The 15,416-nt window shown below is 37.4% G+C and overlaps 4 protein-coding genes across 9 annotated transcripts; 1 reads left to right on the forward strand and 3 right to left on the reverse strand.

Annotated features, from left to right (window-relative positions):
* Window positions 1-437: 437 nt before the first annotated feature.
* On the forward strand, window positions 438-3,433 carry LOC112180447 (tRNase Z TRZ1). The gene is made up of 8 exons (XM_024319010.2): window positions 438-845; window positions 1,487-1,649; window positions 1,760-1,830; window positions 1,916-2,011; window positions 2,491-2,604; window positions 2,690-2,758; window positions 2,877-2,951; window positions 3,034-3,433. Exons 1-8 carry the CDS (start codon window positions 609-611, stop codon window positions 3,106-3,108), a joined length of 900 nt encoding a protein of 299 aa, XP_024174778.1. The 5' UTR covers window positions 438-608; the 3' UTR covers window positions 3,109-3,433.
* Window positions 3,434-3,649: 216 nt separating this feature from the next.
* On the reverse strand, window positions 3,650-5,235 carry LOC112180446. The gene is made up of 2 exons (XM_024319009.2): window positions 5,097-5,235; window positions 3,650-5,012 (listed from the first exon to the last, which is right to left on the reverse strand). Exon 2 carries the CDS (start codon window positions 5,000-5,002, stop codon window positions 3,824-3,826), a length of 1,179 nt encoding a protein of 392 aa, XP_024174777.1. The 5' UTR covers window positions 5,003-5,012; window positions 5,097-5,235; the 3' UTR covers window positions 3,650-3,823.
* A 414-nt stretch (window positions 5,236-5,649) lies between these two features.
* LOC112179325 (tRNA-specific adenosine deaminase TAD2) lies at window positions 5,650-9,342 on the reverse strand. Of its 4 annotated transcripts, XM_024317719.2 has the most exons (9): window positions 9,116-9,342; window positions 8,847-8,931; window positions 8,362-8,399; window positions 8,031-8,097; window positions 7,327-7,486; window positions 7,109-7,205; window positions 6,407-6,510; window positions 6,141-6,188; window positions 5,654-5,907 (listed from the first exon to the last, which is right to left on the reverse strand). In XM_024317719.2, the coding sequence occupies exons 2-8, from the start codon at window positions 8,913-8,915 to the stop codon at window positions 6,145-6,147; spliced, it is 579 nt and encodes a 192-aa protein (XP_024173487.1). In that variant the 5' UTR covers window positions 8,916-8,931; window positions 9,116-9,342; the 3' UTR covers window positions 5,654-5,907; window positions 6,141-6,144. The 4 variants fall into 4 exon arrangements, with proteins under 4 accessions (XP_040367719.1, XP_040367718.1, XP_024173484.1 ...); XM_024317716.2 differs by lacking the exon at window positions 6,141-6,188 and having other exon boundaries at window positions 5,653-5,907; XM_040511785.1 differs by lacking the exons at window positions 6,141-6,188; window positions 8,031-8,097; window positions 8,362-8,399 and having other exon boundaries at window positions 5,650-5,907; window positions 8,847-9,342.
* Window positions 9,343-9,479: 137 nt separating this feature from the next.
* LOC112179324 (probable aldehyde dehydrogenase) lies at window positions 9,480-14,678 on the reverse strand. Of its 3 annotated transcripts, none has more exons than XM_024317715.2 (16): window positions 14,380-14,678; window positions 13,828-13,907; window positions 13,520-13,527; window positions 13,204-13,271; window positions 12,951-13,008; window positions 12,705-12,818; window positions 12,251-12,334; window positions 11,830-11,934; window positions 11,561-11,674; window positions 11,290-11,421; window positions 11,105-11,194; window positions 10,675-10,764; window positions 10,393-10,602; window positions 10,165-10,275; window positions 9,877-9,956; window positions 9,480-9,792 (listed from the first exon to the last, which is right to left on the reverse strand). In XM_024317715.2, the coding sequence occupies exons 1-16, from the start codon at window positions 14,463-14,465 to the stop codon at window positions 9,654-9,656; spliced, it is 1,569 nt and encodes a 522-aa protein (XP_024173483.1). In that variant the 5' UTR covers window positions 14,466-14,678; the 3' UTR covers window positions 9,480-9,653. The 3 variants fall into 3 exon arrangements, with proteins under 3 accessions (XP_024173483.1, XP_024173482.1, XP_040367717.1); XM_024317714.2 differs by having other exon boundaries at window positions 13,520-13,623; XM_040511783.1 differs by lacking the exon at window positions 14,380-14,678 and having other exon boundaries at window positions 13,520-13,623; window positions 13,731-13,843.
* Between the last annotated feature and the right edge of the window lie 738 nt (window positions 14,679-15,416).

A 15,416-nucleotide genomic window follows, 5' to 3' on the forward strand; every position in this document is an offset into this window, starting at 1 on the left:
CTTCCTCTCCGTCTACAACCCCAACGAGTCGTCGAATCCAATTACGAGATTGAGAAGTCATCGAGCTTGTTGCAGCAGACGAGCATGACGATGGAGGCATAGGCTCGACGATGGAGGCATAGGTGATGGCCGAGAAATTCCCATTGGTAGCCGGCGGTGATGGAAGCTACGAGGCCTAGGGCTTGACGACGGTGGTCTGGGTGAGGAAGCAGACGTGAGAGAGAGAGAGAGAGATGATTGTAATTTAATAATTAAAATAAGGTCAAAACTGTCAATAGTTGTTAGATTTAGTAAATGAAGTTAAAAAAACTCTTAATTGAGTAAGTGAGCAATTTTTAGCCTAAAATCGGGTAAGTGGTCACAGACTCAAAATTTTTTTCATTGAGAAGTTTTATCATATATTACATTCACACATAATTCATTCACTCGTGTGTCAGTAGAAATTAGCCTCCTCCGCTTAAAGTTTGAAACTTGAAACTTGAAACTCCGGCCTCTTCTACTAAACTCATCTCCAAACTCTGCTGCCCATCGCCGACTAAATTCTCTTGTACCCTCCAAATTTTCCCTCCTCTTCTTCTGTCCAATTCTTGCTCATTGGTCACTCTTCTATGGCCGGAAGTAGAAGCCTAGGCTCTGAGCCAATCCAAGATTCCTCAGACTCTAATTCAAAGAAAGCCAGGGGTTTAACCATTGAAGGGTACCCAGTTGAGGGTTTATCAATTGGAGGCCACGAAACCTGTGTAATCTTTCCATCTCTCAAGTTGTCATTTGATATTGGACGATGCCCACAACGTGCTATTGCCCAAGACTTCCTCTTCATCTCACATGCCCACATGGATCACATTGTATGAGCTCCCTTCTTTTCTTATATGGGTTTTTCTCAGGAATTCTTTATATTGATGGGTTTTCTCTGTTTAACGAATGATAAAAGATAAGGTCTTTGATGGTTCTGGGTTATGTATTGATTTGCTGTGTACTTGTGATGTTGGAAGATTTTAGCCTTTTGAAATATTACTGCTTAATGAATCACTTGGATCATGAACATGACATGACTGCTAATGCATTTTGAGATTCCTTGTTTTGCTCCTTTTGATTTGCTAAAGATTTAAATGTAAATGAGAGAACCATCTCAAGCATTGATGTACAAATGAATTGTGAAAGAGCTAAGATTCGTGAGCGGAAAGCTTAAAACTTTTGATGGATATAGTGCACTGCGTTTTTACATGGTTGGAGAAGGTGCACTTGGTTTTGTGTTGAGCATCACACAATTGTGCTTTATAATCACTATAACTCTTTTTTTACTAAATAATCCCTGAGTCCACCGTGGAGTTCCAAGATGTCTTGTAAAACCTAATACATAAGCCCAAAGACCTATTCCCCAAAATCCCAAGAAAAAGAACACCCATGAAGATGGCTCAGTTTTCATGATGTTCCTTTCTATTGCATCAATACTGATCATTGTCATTGTTGCTTCACTTCTACTTAGGGAGGACTGCCTATGTATGTTGCAACTCGTGGGCTATACAGCATGAAGCCCCCAACGATCATTGTACCAAAATGTATAAAAGAAGTTGTTGAAGAACTCTTTGAGGTGCACAGAAAAATGGATCAATCGGAGCTGAAGCATAATCTGATTGGCTTGGATGCTGGTAACTGCTGATTCTTATTCAAATTCATCCACCAAATGACACTTCTGTTTCTTGTGCCTTCTTCTTGCGGAATGGAGTTCCTGTTTATCTAATGCTGTTTATGTTTGCAGGGGAAGAATTCCATATGAGAAAGGATCTCAAAGTAAAAGCTTTTAGGACTTATCATAGAATACCAAGTCAGGTAGACCAATTATCTTTCTCTTTTGAAGATCAATAACTGTTGAGGTTTATTCTAGTCCCAACTGACTATGCATTATTTGTGACAGGGTTACGTAGTCTATTCGGTAAAACATAAACTTAAGCAGGAGTATCTCGGGCTATCTGGGACTGAAATTAAAGAGTTGAAATTATCAGGCGTGCAGGTGTGTCTCGAAAATCTTTTATACCATACTTTTGGCATCAGATTTAAGCTACTGGACTGCTCTTTTCCCTGATTTTCCTTCTTCTTCTTCTTCTTCTTTTTTTTTTTTTTTTGGTGAGCTTGTTTAGTTTTGGCTTCATATTGTCAGTCTTACTGTACCTTTCCAAAAACCAAAACAAAATCCCTGATTTGTAAACATAATAGATGGACCAGATTCCACAAACAAGAACACTACTTAATGATATTAAGGTAACCCACTGGTATCGAATCTAATACTGTACCTCTCAAGTGCTGTAATGTGTAAGATTGTTGAAATCTAAGACCCTGATATTGTAGACTTACTGGTTTTACAGCTTTATGCATTTCTAGTAGTGGCGTTGCCTTTTTTTGTATCTTGTGTTTGTCAAAAAGTTATCCATCTGCACTCACTTATTTTTGGGTCATTAGTAGTTTACAAAGTTGGAATTTTCTTATGTGCAGATTACAGACACTTTGATAGAACCTCAAGTTGCTTTCACAGGAGATACCACATCTGATTTCATAGTTGACAGTAGTAATATTGATGTGCTGAGAGCAAAGATTCTTGTCATGGAGGTGCATTACTTATCTTAAGTTATTGAGCATTGGTGAGGCTATTATTTGGTTAGAGTATAATACTTGTTTCCTTTTTCTCCTGCAGAGTACCTTCCTAGATGAGTCAATTACAGTGGAGCATGCAAGAGACTATGGACACATTCATCTATCTGAGGTTCAATCTCCAAACTCTTTAGATTCTCTAGTGCTCACATTGGTGTCTGATATTTGATGTATCCATCTAGTCTCCTCTCACTATTTAACATTTTCCTATTTGGATGACTCTTTTCCAGATAATTAATCATGCAGAAAGGTTTGAAAACAAAGCAATTCTTCTTATTCACTTCTCAGCTCGATACACAGTAGAGGTAAGACGATCAGTTTCATAGTTTGTATCTTTGTCATCAATAAACTGTTAAAACTCCTTACTTGTGGATTGTGATTTACCAGGAAATTCAACAAGCTGTATCGGCGTTGCCCTCTCCTTTAGCAGGGCGAGTTTTTGCACTTACAGAAGGTTTTTGATGGCAAGCTGGTCTAGAGTTTTGTCTTTTCATGACATCAATTTTCGCAACTTGAATTTGTGTGCTGAAGAAAAGCACATGAGAAATCAGCAATGCATCGTGGATATGCTCGCATAAGAACAAGATATGAGTGCAAGAGCATATAGGTGGAATGTTAGTAGATTTCATTTACTAATTCGTGTTTATTGTCTTGTACAGATCTCATCTATGTCAATAGCTCCTCTTACTCTTATAGACATCAAGTGTTTATCACAATTAAAAACTGGCAAGTCAGTATTGCTTCTCAATCACAGTCAATGAGATGATGCTCCCAATTGTTTATACTATACTGGTTTTGATTTTCATGGTTGTTGGTGCCTCTGAATACTGGTTTTGATTTTCATGGTTGTTGGTGCCTCTGATTTCCTACCAGATGATGCTAGTATTTCTTCTACTGCCTTTAGCAGGTGTCTTGGATATCACCCTCTTTCTTTCTTTTTTGGTCTCCATTTCATGATTTGGTTGAACAGAACTTAAAAGACTTCTACTGCAAACAAATGGAATTATAAAATGCAGGCTAGCATAATAATCATGAACATTCAAAGTTCATAGTAACTGCAAAAATTCATTCATAACAAAATTCCAGTCATACTACAGTATTGATGGAGCCCAATATCACAGAAGAAACTCAAGAAGAATATTGATCAAACACCATCACAGAAGCCGGTTCTGCAACCTTAAACTTCAGCTTTCAACTTATCAGCTACATTGGCCACAGAGCAGCAGAGCCTTGCTTCCAAGGTCAAGGAACCAACGACTTTGTTTATAGACCTCAACTCTTCGTGAAACTCTGGATGCAACACCAATGCAGAGTAATTCTCATCCAGCACCACCCCAGTGCATTTCAGAACATCTTCAAGTTTAGGAACCCAATCACAAGCCTTCAAACCCAATGTTGTTGATGCCTTGTGGCAGGGGCCTGCCTGAGGAAACCTCTCGTACTTCTTCAGCCACTTACCCAAATACCGAAGCAAACTCACCATCTCTTTCCCATTCAACTTACTAATCGCAGACGACAGTATCACCTCATCAACATTCTTTGACACCAATAAATAATGCAGACAGAGTTCCGCGGAAGAGAACCCATCATATGCCACCATAAGTAACACCGCAGCCTCTTTTGCCATGCTTAGTTTCTTCCCCGACAGACTCTTATCACTGGCCTTCTCCGCGGCTAACAAGGCTTGGCTCTCCCATTCCTTCCTCACCTCCACAATGCTAGCATAAGCATCTTTACTTGGACTAAGAAAATACTTCAAGATCATCACCAACTCCGACGATCCGAGATCAGAAGCATACCTAACACACATACAAAGCAACTCTGTCCTCCTCTTGGCCACAATTTTCGCAACCAAATCCTCATAACAAGAATTCGAAACAAGCCCATTTGCAATCAGAGCCCCTACTAATTCCCAAACCTCCAACACAAGACAAGCATCCAAAACCAAACCAGCAACATCCTTCCCCATGTACTCCCCAACCTTCTCAAACAAAACCCTTGTATACCCATCATTACTAGAGTCAACCCCAACCGAAACCCCAACCTTTTCCCTAATCTTCTCAAGAAATTGATTCACCATTCCCAAGAACTCAACCTTATCAAACTTAACTGGGTTTTTGAGCTTCTTCTTAAGCTTGGCACTGAACTTCTTACCCAACTCAATGAGCTCTGAATCGGTCTGTGAAATCTGCCAACCACAAAGAGGAATAGCAGCTGAGATGGGATTTGGGTCATCGAGTTTGGGTTTCAAATTGGCGAAAATGGAATCTGGGTCAAGAACAATAGGGTATTCTGATGGAGAACCAAGCGATTGGGACTCGGCCGAAGCCTTGGTAATCACTTGGAGCAATGACATGAGTTAAACTCTGAAATATAAAGAAGATGAATATGAAGCTATGATTAATAATGGTAAGAAAGAAAAGGGTTTATGGTTTAGAAGATTGACGAACCTGTAGAGGAGAAAAGGTTTGAGCTTCGTTGTGGCGGCAGCAAGAGTAGTGAAGCTAAAGCTGGGTTCTTGTTGCAGGGTTTTAGGTCGCATAGAGAAGAAAGAAGAAGGGGGTTTAACTAGTATGGGCCTCTATTAGCCCATTATTTGTTTGTGTAGAGTAATTGGGCCTAGCCCATTATTCATTTGTTTTTTTTTTTTTTCGAACAATTTTTTTCATTGTTTGTTTGTTTGACAAACGTCTCCGGAGTAGTGTAATATCAATACGAAAATGGCGAGGGCACATTAGACGAGAAAGGCAAGTTTGAGTTATTCTCGATTTACAAATTAGGGTCAATGTCGCCACTAAACTGACTAAACTCTTCACAATTTAATAAACCACAACTACATCACAAATTTCTCAAGTTTCGATAATCAACATTTTTAAAAGTCTTGATCATAATCGCTGCTGAGTCATAAAGGTAAGTCTCGGCCAAAGGACTAATTAAATTATTGACTGTTTTAGTTATTTTTTTTTTTTCAAATATCAATCGAAACTTTTCTTAATATCGTAACTTGCAAATCTTCTTAAAACATTATAGAGTAGGACAATTTTCTTGATTTTTTTTAAAAGCAATTTTCTTGATTTAGTGTCATATATTTCTCCAACAAGGCAACAAAAACTCCTCTGTTTTCTCTTATCCAAACACCTTTACAGAAAACAAAAAAAATAGTCTTCTTTTGCATCTACATCCCCTTCTGGCAAACCTTAAGAACTAGTTGGTCAACTTTACTGTAAAGGCAAGATAGCCTAATCCACAACTTGATTAAACCTGCAAACCAAATTAAAATTTTGGTTAGTTGACCAGAGAAAGAAAACATTAACAAAATAGAAACCAACACAAAAAGAGCTGAATAGAAGAGACTTGCAGAAACAGAAACTGCAATGAGCCAGGTTAAGGTGCTATCAAATTAAACCAATCCAAAAAACCAACAAACAAAAGGAGAAATGAACTTAAACAGAATCGCCGAAATCATCTAAAAGTATAAATCACCAAATCCGTACATAATCATTGTGTAGCCTGGTGAACTAGAGGTCTATGAGGCTTTGGAGCTGAAACAAACCAAACAATGTGCATTAGAGACATGAATTGAATAAGTACTTTGACTAGGAACAGTAGGGAGTTTAGTTTCATGCATTTAAAACATGCTACAAATTGGGATCCCTAAAATGAGCAGGAAGTTCATGAATTCAAAACAGCAAGCAAGCATGAACAATTCTCCCATCTGAGTGCAGTCTAAAATAACATGAATCATTCCTAAACTAGATACCATTAGGGTTTCCTTGCTCGTAAAAATTGCGGAAAAGAGAGACTGCTTCTGATGCCATTATCCCTCCAGTGCATTTGAAACCTTTCCGCTGTGATACACCACCACTATACAACAAAGAGAAAGTCAGTGACTGATGGAATAACCATCTTGAGTGGAAGATCACAGAACCAAAGAACTGTTTAAAGCTTAACTATTACAGTGATTCAACTTTCAAGCACAAATCTAGCAATTCAGGTTTAGGGTTTGGCAATTCAGGTTTAACATAAGAGGTTTCATTTTGAAAAAATTGAATCACATGTAACATAGTATTATGTGTAAACCACAGATACTCAGAGAACAATCAACATGGTGCCTAGAAAATTTTACTGATGCAACCTTCCCATCATGGCTGCAGACAATCAATGATCCTTTACATCCATTATTAAATGGAGAAAATAATAGACCCCTTCACTCTTCAGCATTGACCAATTAAGAAAATCACTAAAAAGAAAAGAAAAAACAAAAATTGCCGCAACAGCCAACTAAAAGGTCAACATCCTGTTTCTGTATGGTGGGATTGGTTTTACCTTCTAACTTTGCCTATCTACTCCTAAACTTGTAGAACCATATCAATTTTAAACACAATATTTGCTATAGCCAGTCTGCCACTACTAGCAAAATTCGAATCAATTCTTGCTTATGGTGTTAAGTTCAAATATGGACCTCATAAGTGGCTCAGAGCTGCTTGAATGCAATGAAAGTATTGATCCACACCCACCAAATTTATCATTAGCACAGCCATAAAATACTTCCTTGATACCTGACCAAGGGGAAAGTTACCTATACATAATCAAGGTGAAGAAAATAAAAATAAAAATAATAAAAAAGAAGAAGAAAAACTTTCATTATATCACTAGCAAAACATCAGAAAGAGGGCATACCAACAATTGATAAAGCTGCTGCACACATTATGCATGGTTCACATGTAACATAGAGGTTACATTTTGAAAAAATTTCAGCAACTTCTGATGTTGAAAGCCTTTTTTCTCTCCACTGCTTAAGAAGAGTATCAATGGCTTCCATCTCTGCGTGCCTCGTGGCCTGCATTTGTAGGCAAGCACAGAAACCCATAGGTCTCAGTTTCCAAATTCTTGTGTAAGAAGTAGACTTGATATATCTAAAACAAAGCAAAGAAGTTCCAAACCAAGCTCATATAGTGGACACAGCACACACAAGAGAGGTGCAGTCCGATTGATGTAGAACAAATCAACAGATGGAAGTTTTTGCACTTGAGTCCAAAGAAAAGAAATGGAATCATCCACTTAATACATTTAGCAAGTCCTGTAACAATAAGTACAGATAGCATATAGTATAGTTCCAACTAACTGAGGTAGTCTCAGACATCCCAGAAACAAGAAGATATTACTAAAAATGTGCACTAAATGGGCCCCAACCTTTCTTACCAAATTGTGAGAAATTATCCTAATATCAAGCAAACTTAAGAGATGTGAACATGTATGGGGTTCTTTCAGAAGTCAGAAAGCGTCAATAAGTAGATAAAGTTTCCAGAAACTAAAAATGCAAACCAAAAACAGAATACAAATTGAATGGTATGAAAATAAAAAGAAATTTATGGGAAATTTACATTTCGTGTCTCATTAGTTCGATTCCTTCCACACGCTATGACCTTTCCATCTTCAACAATAACACAGCTGATCAATCAAAATTTTATTGATTAGAGAAAAGAGTGCACTGATAGTATTATACCCTTGACTTTTAACAATTGAAGCAGATTCCTAACATTCTAATTTTCCTGATCAATAGAATAATACCTATTCAATCTTCAATTATTTGACTGATATGAAAAATCCAAAAGTTATGTGAACAAAGAAAAGGGATAAGAAGGCGAACTTAAAACGAAAATAGAATATTACAAGCAAGACACAATGAATTCATAAGACATACAAATGGCGTACCCAACAGGAACTTCAAGGCTGTCCAAAGCAAGCTTTGCCTAGATAAAGCAGTACCATAAATAGAAGTTAAATAACGGCTATGGAAGCAAACTTAACACCAGGAGACTTAGGAAAAAAACACACGCATATATCTAAATTTAAAGCAGCATGAAGTAAAGACATGCAATCTACATGAGGCCTAGTGTTTCCATCAGCTGAAGGCAAATTTCTTTAATCGATATGAAAATATCAGCCAGATTATTGGAATTACCAATAGCACCAACAAGCACACATAAGCAAAGAAACCACACTCGACCATACTACAAAAGGACCAGAATGAGGTCTCAGAATTGTACAGAAATCTCAGTCAATGGCAGGCAGTAACTTAACCAGAACAACCCATCATTTTCAATTCAAGCCACATTACATCCACAATATTAAAGCCTGTAACTTGCTTCTTAAATTGACCAGAAAAGCTAAATACTTGGGAGAAGTCTGAACAGTACCTGTTCTATAGCAAGTTCCATAAATTTAAGGGTATCATCATTAGGGTCCTCTTCTTCAAGAGATGCCATCTACTTAGGTGAGGTACTGCAAATGCATATTCAAGATTTAAATCTAGCCTAAATTTGCCACCAAACAAAATAGCAATTGTGTCTTCTTCTTCTTCTCCTTCTTTTTTCCAATCTTTAGTATTTATTGAAGACATAAGTGCCAAATTAGTATTGTCTCTTAATGTGTTGCACGTGAAAAAGGAAGTTGAAGATGTACGAACCTATAGAGGCGCGTGAAGTCTATGGTGTAGTTGTGGCGGCAAAGCTGAGTTCTTGTTGAGCAAAGAAACGCAGGGTTTTAGGAAAGAAGAAAAGGGTTTAACTGGAGTAATAAGCCCAGCCCATTATTCATTTGAGTTGAGTAATTGGACATCAACAATCTTTGCTACTTATCAGTGCCATCTTCTTTCTTTCTTTTTAGTTTTAACCCTTTTAAGATAATCGAACTATAAGTTCATGTTATAATGGGATTCTGAATCCATCAACTTCAATCCAAGCATGGAATGCGGATGATGCTTTTAATAATCAGATCGTATCGATCCAATGTTGCCCTCATACGCCAATATCACAGAAATGAAACAAGGATTGACGACAAAAACCCCTTTTATTCCGAAGTTCAGAAAATAGCCAGAGGTTCAATGATAGCTAATATGTTCTGCAACAGTGATGTAATTGACCCTATGGTTACATGCTTGTTCACTCACATGGTAAACTAAAGGCCGCCGTGTTCTCCTCTTCTGGATCTGTCCCTAATGACTTTTAAGTAGAAGGTGGAAGTTCCCACTGCTTTGGCATTGGACCGACATCATAGATGATTTCTCTATGGCAGGACCAAACGAGCTTTATTGCTTCCGGAGTTCCGATGCCAGCACCCAGCGGATCTCCAGCTGGTCCAAACCTGTGTCACATCATCATTTTGGTATACATAAGTAGGCAATGTTCTCATGGGAGTAACAGTAAGTATAAGAAATTTTGTACCCACCAGTGGTTCTGTGGAGCGCCAGTTGTTCTTGCTCTCAGTCCAGCATAAGTAGTCCCGTTCACTGTGTTACCAAGAACTTCCTGCATAGAGTTTCAGAATAATTAAAATTAAAAAAAAAATTAAAAACTGTACAAAGAAACCATCTTCTGGAGTAGAAGCAAAGATATGGGGACAGGAGTGACTTCTTGTGCAGATCTCAATTGTAAACTTGTAATAATTTGTAGTTCGAATTAACAGAAATCCGTGATTGTAGAGAATATTAATATGGGGACAGTGGTGAATTCTTGCCTGTTGAAAGTGGGGATCGTTTGACACGACAGCAGCTGTTAAATGTGCATGCATCCTCTCTAGAGCATCTAACACCAATGGGAGTTGATCTTTCTTATACTCAGTGACAACCTAGTAACAAGTATATTAACATTAGTAGCAGTCAGCTTCTAGCAATTAAAAAGTAAGATGAAGTTGGTACATCAGTAAATAAACAAGAACTTAAAGTTGCATGTCTTTTCTCGTTACCTGAAATGGCCCAAAAATTTCTCTTGTTACAAGTTCATAGTTATTTTCCTTCAACATTTCTTCAAGTGGAACATAAATAGCCGTAGGCTTAATAGCACCATATACAGGTGGAATGGAATGATTCTCTAAAGGTTCACCCCCAAAGAGTAGCTTTGAACCTGGTATCTGAAGCAATTTATTCGCATGATCTAGCATTGTTTCAGTTGTCAACTGCAACAATATAAGCTTGTGTAAGAGATATGTTGTTAAATTAGTACAAAGTAAGACAAAGAGCATACTTACTGTTAGGACAGGGCCAATTGTTAAATCTTCTAACTTCCTTCTCTCAGCCAGATCTTTCATTTTGGATAGAAGTGAAGTCTTAGACCAGTTCTGCATGACGATGAAGAACAATACTCAACAAATCATATACGCAGCTTGGTGAATCTCAAAATGTGTCAACAATGATTGCCTACTGTCCTAAACTACTGGTGCAGTAGAATTTTAACTTTTAACACTTGATACAACAAAAGGAGAGATCTCACTTAAAAGTGAAAACACCTAGTGTTGCACTTCAGACGAGTTTATATATGGGGTGATGTATTGATAGGATTACCAGGGGTTCGAATCCCTCTCCATACCCGAAGTCCAAACTAACTACTATTACATATGATCCAATTACAGATGTAAACTACAATATAAGCTTAGGAAAGAATACAGAGGAGAACCTTACCTCATGCATGAAGAGAATTGATTGTGCAGAGCACTTTTGGCCACTGCATGCATATGCATCCTGATCACAGACCCACGCAACATAGTCCTCCTAACATTCAGAAACCAAAAACAGAGATCAACCATGAAAGTCACTCTACAAAAAAAGTTGTGCATAATCTAGAAGTAAAGATTGTTTCAAGAAACCTCATGAACGTCAGGCCCTAATATCTTCCAGTCAAATCCTGCATCTTCTAATTTAACACGTCCCTTCAGGTCAGCAGCCAACTTCTCTGCTACTCTTGAGCTACCAGTGAAGAGGGTCATTCGTGGATTTGCCTGTTGAAGCAATAGTAGAAAAACATTCAATATGGTAAGTTATTTTAACCTACATGTAACATAATCTCCATGAACTACAAATATACCGATGACATCTATAAGCAATTTTTGTTATTAGTTTGTTGCACTCTCAACCAACCTCCAATAATAGTTTGTTCATTGTCTTCCCATCAGAATTGATGAAGTCAACATCCTCTACTGGTAACCCACAGTAATGAAGCAGCCTCATCATTTGGTCCATAACAAGGCTTACCTACAAAAGAATATGAACAGTTAAATTGCACAGAGAAAGATCACAAAGAATATATTAACCTCTAGACCACTAATGTAATGTGAAGGACTTAAAATGTAACGCTAAAGAACCATAATTTATCCTCCAAAGAGAACCCAAGGCATCTACTAGTATACCTTGCTATCCACTTTTAGAATTGGTTTGTTACCCATATAGAGTGCACCCATCAACTGAAGTACGGGAATTTCTAGTGGAAAATTGAAGGGAGTAATTACTGCAACCTGCACAAAAGATTATTTATGTTTCAAAATATGAAATTAAAAAATGGACTATGAAAGACTTACAAACAAGTCTTTCTTATGAATCAAAAGTTCGTATAGAGACATAGAATAGTAAAGGGATGCATCTATCTTCATGTGGTAATCTTTTCTTTTCCAAAACAAAACCTGGATCCCACATCAAGCAGACATCATAACTTACAATAACAGTATCTCCGCAAACAGGAGTTACTGGATTATTGTAAGTGCCTACCTTGACCACATCCTTAAAAACAATGGTTCTTAATAAAAATCAATTATGTTCAAAGATAAGACTTACAGGACCGTAAGGCCAACGGTAACCATTACTTTGCTGGCCAAGATGATTTCCGGGCACCCCGAAAGACCTTGCAAGGAAGCGGACCTGCCACGTGTGTTAATAGATGACAGTAAACAAAGTTGAAAGAAACTTGAGTTTCTTGAAGGCATTTTGTAAATCACGTCCATTTCATTACACCAATATCTTTGTGCTGTGCTTAAACTTAGCTCAGGGTAATTAAAATATCGTTCTACAACTATCCTATGTAGGAAAACCTTAGGCATAATAGTGACAAACTGTAATGGAATGTTTGGGTAGTACTGTATCTATACTAATGAGCTCCAGGCCATCAATCATAGGTCATCCAACATTCCAACTCTTATGAGTCTTAATCTCTTTCTGCATCTTTCTCTTCTTCTCTCTTTTTCACTGAAAACATTATACTGTACTGGGCTGATATTTATGTTCAAAGTACCTGATCACCAGAGAAATTCTCCAGAAACTTTTGAGTTACATAAACTTCAGCATAGGCCTGCTGGTAGCTCTTTGGAGCAACCCTTTGAATTAACCTTGTAAAGAAATCAGCAACCTGAAAGCCGTAAAATGTCAAGTTAATTGCAGTACCATAACTTTTTTACATCCAAAGCTTGAAATGCATTAGTTAAATGTACGAAAGAGGTGAAAAAGAAAACATTGTCATTTTATACTATTAACCTGTTACCTTTGGCAGAGAAAGCATGGTAGCTGCCTTTGCAGATATGTCTCCGTACAAAAGATACCTATAATAAAGGGTCTATCAGTCGTCATTTTGTTTGAAGGTCTATGAATATCACTACCAAGTTCAAAAAAATGGAAAAATTTGATGAAAATCTTGTTATCCTCTACAAGGATATCTGTTTGAGAATTAGGCAACAAATAATGCCCAAGAAAGTTACCAAGGATAAAAGAAACAGAGATATAAAATAAACACTAACCTCTCTGGTGATTTGAACGGATTATGAAGACCATGTTTGGGGCACTTGGACAAGCTCTCCACAAAGGGCTGCAACAGCAGTCCAACAGTCATAAAGAATTCAGTGAAGGTACAGATACAGTCAAACAAACAAATTGAATAAGTACCTAAAGCATTAGCCTTATTAGGTTTTGCTAAAAAGACAGTAGGTACTCCACCAAGTTCTAAAGTATTAAGCGCAGAAGGGTTTTGGTTACCTAATTTATTGGCTCAGCCATGGAATGATTGGTTTGTAAAGAGCAACAAGGATACTTGTACACAATAATCAACAGGCATACCTGAATTCCTGTTTCATCAATTTCAGCAACTTTAATGAACGGTTCCCCGTTTAATGGATCCACAATAGTGTTCCATGTAGAAGATTTCGTCCATTTACCCTTCACTAAAAATGAAAACATTTTATTTTCAATACACATCAACTTCAGTGAAAGGTCCATAAATCAGGCAACAAAGAAAATAACGAGAAAATGATTAGAAATGATGAATTACTCCAAGGAATTACACTTGATGAAGCATCTTATAATTGCCGGCAACTCTCCAAGACCAATTACTGTTGCGAGTTTAAGGATTATTCACAGAAACCTACCCAAGTTATGTACTTCAGCAGGCAGTGAACCCGAAATCTCTTCGGCTTCAACAGTTGCAAAGGGTAAAGAATGAGCAGATCTGTCATAAGACAAAACAACATATCTTATAAAATTCTTCAATGATACAAAATAAACAATAGCAGATCTAAACCAATCCTCCATCATGGGTTTTCAAATATAATAACAAACTACTACAGAAGAACATTATACAAATTCCCTCATATTTAAACCTCACACGCAGCATGTAATGAGTTCTCACTTATTACACATTTACAGAGACAAATTGACCATTGTACTACTCTCATATTCCTACACCAAAATTTAGTCTTTAAACCCTCAACCATCATTTAGGATCAAATTACTTGTGGCCAATGCAAAAGATTGAAACTTTAACACATCCTAACAAAAGATTGAAACTTTATCACATCTAGGAAAACCCAATATCCAGAATGGCCCATAATCATCATCACAATATAAACCCCGGATATAATCATCAATCCCCAGAAAGCAAAACCCAGAAACTATTTAAGCAACAAACACAATATTCATACCTTGATAGATTAAAAGAACTAAACCAGCTCAAAGCTGTTTTGGGCACTCTGGTTCTTAATTCTCTGCTAGCCAGAATCATATTCATGGTGGCTGGCTGGCAGCTGATACAACGTAAGACTAACTAAATGGAATACAACCTATGATCAGATTGAACCTGAGAAAATGGTCTGGTTTTTCAACAAGGCTGTCACTTTCAAGTGGCGGATTGAAGTGCCACTATCAGTAAGCTCAATCGGGCTTGATCAAATCGGAATGATAAGGATGCCAAGCCAAGAATGAGTCACTCCCTAGTCAGTGTAGGTGTGTATCCCTAATTAATATACATGGAGATTTGTGGTGGCACTTGGCGCATGATTGTGAGCTTGAATGTGGGCTACTGGGCCAGGGCTGGGTCTGTTCACTTTTGGATGGGTTAACAAAAGCTTGGACTTTGAACAATTTGTTGGTGGACTGCTTCCTCCAAAATTAAACTAGGCAAACTGATGTGGGGATGTTCAAGTTTTCAAATGTTCGCTCAAGGGATGAGGTCAAGTCTCTCCTAGGGTGGAGAAAATTTTCACAGCGAGAACATAAGAATAATGTGGATTGTGGAATTACAATCAGGTCTTTGAAATATCAAATGTTGAAACTAATATTTGTTGAGGCAAACGGCCTCACTTCACAACCATGCAAACAAGCGACGTTAGTGAGAAAATCCAGTGAGAAAAATGATGCCCACACTTATGCAAGCGAGACTAAGCGCATAGAAAGATGTGAAATGATTTTCTAATAGGGCAATGATATAGGGTCTCAATGAGGCCTAAGATTTATGGTCTCAATCCTAAGTATCAAGCCATGTCACTTATACACTTCACTAATTTGTCAAATCATGTCATGTCATTCTTGAATAAAAAGATAACCTTATCCTTTCAAAATCTAATGGCTCTAAATTATTTTAGCTTTATTCTAGAAAAGCTACATTATTTCTTTTTCTTTTTTTTATTATATATATATATTAAGTAAACTATATATATATATAATTCATCTAAAAAAAATT

The sequence above is a fragment of the Rosa chinensis genome, chromosome 7, assembly GCF_002994745.2.
Source record: "Rosa chinensis cultivar Old Blush chromosome 7, RchiOBHm-V2, whole genome shotgun sequence".
In the NCBI taxonomy this organism is placed as follows: domain Eukaryota; kingdom Viridiplantae; phylum Streptophyta; class Magnoliopsida; order Rosales; family Rosaceae; genus Rosa; species Rosa chinensis.

Excerpts from the sequence above, each read along its gene's own strand:
- LOC112179324 (XM_024317714.2), bottom strand. The coding sequence starts at position 14,465 with ATGAATATGATTCTGGCTAGCAGAGAATTAAGAACCAGAGTGCCCAAA. Across the intron at positions 13,624-13,827 it reads TGCTGAAGTACATAACTTGG|TGAAGGGTAAATGGACGAAA; the intron begins GTAGGTTTCTGT and ends TTTCATTTTTAG. Across the intron at positions 12,335-12,704 it reads AGAATTTCTCTGGTGATCAG|GTCCGCTTCCTTGCAAGGTC; the intron begins GTACTTTGAACA and ends CACACGTGGCAG.
- LOC112179325 (XM_024317716.2), bottom strand. The coding sequence starts at position 8,915 with ATGGCATCTCTTGAAGAAGAGGACCCTAATGATGATACCCTTAAATTT. Across the intron at positions 8,400-8,846 it reads TGGAACTTGCTATAGAACAG|GCAAAGCTTGCTTTGGACAG; the intron begins GTACTGTTCAGA and ends TGCTTTATCTAG. Across the intron at positions 7,206-7,326 it reads AGCAGCTTTATCAATTGTTG|GTATCAAGGAAGTATTTTAT; the intron begins GTATGCCCTCTT and ends CCCCTTGGTCAG.
- LOC112180447 (XM_024319010.2), top strand. The coding sequence starts at position 609 with ATGGCCGGAAGTAGAAGCCTAGGCTCTGAGCCAATCCAAGATTCCTCA. Across the intron at positions 846-1,486 it reads ATGCCCACATGGATCACATT|GGAGGACTGCCTATGTATGT; the intron begins GTATGAGCTCCC and ends ACTTCTACTTAG. Across the intron at positions 2,952-3,033 it reads CAGCTCGATACACAGTAGAG|GAAATTCAACAAGCTGTATC; the intron begins GTAAGACGATCA and ends GTGATTTACCAG.
- LOC112180446 (XM_024319009.2), bottom strand. The coding sequence starts at position 5,002 with ATGTCATTGCTCCAAGTGATTACCAAGGCTTCGGCCGAGTCCCAATCG.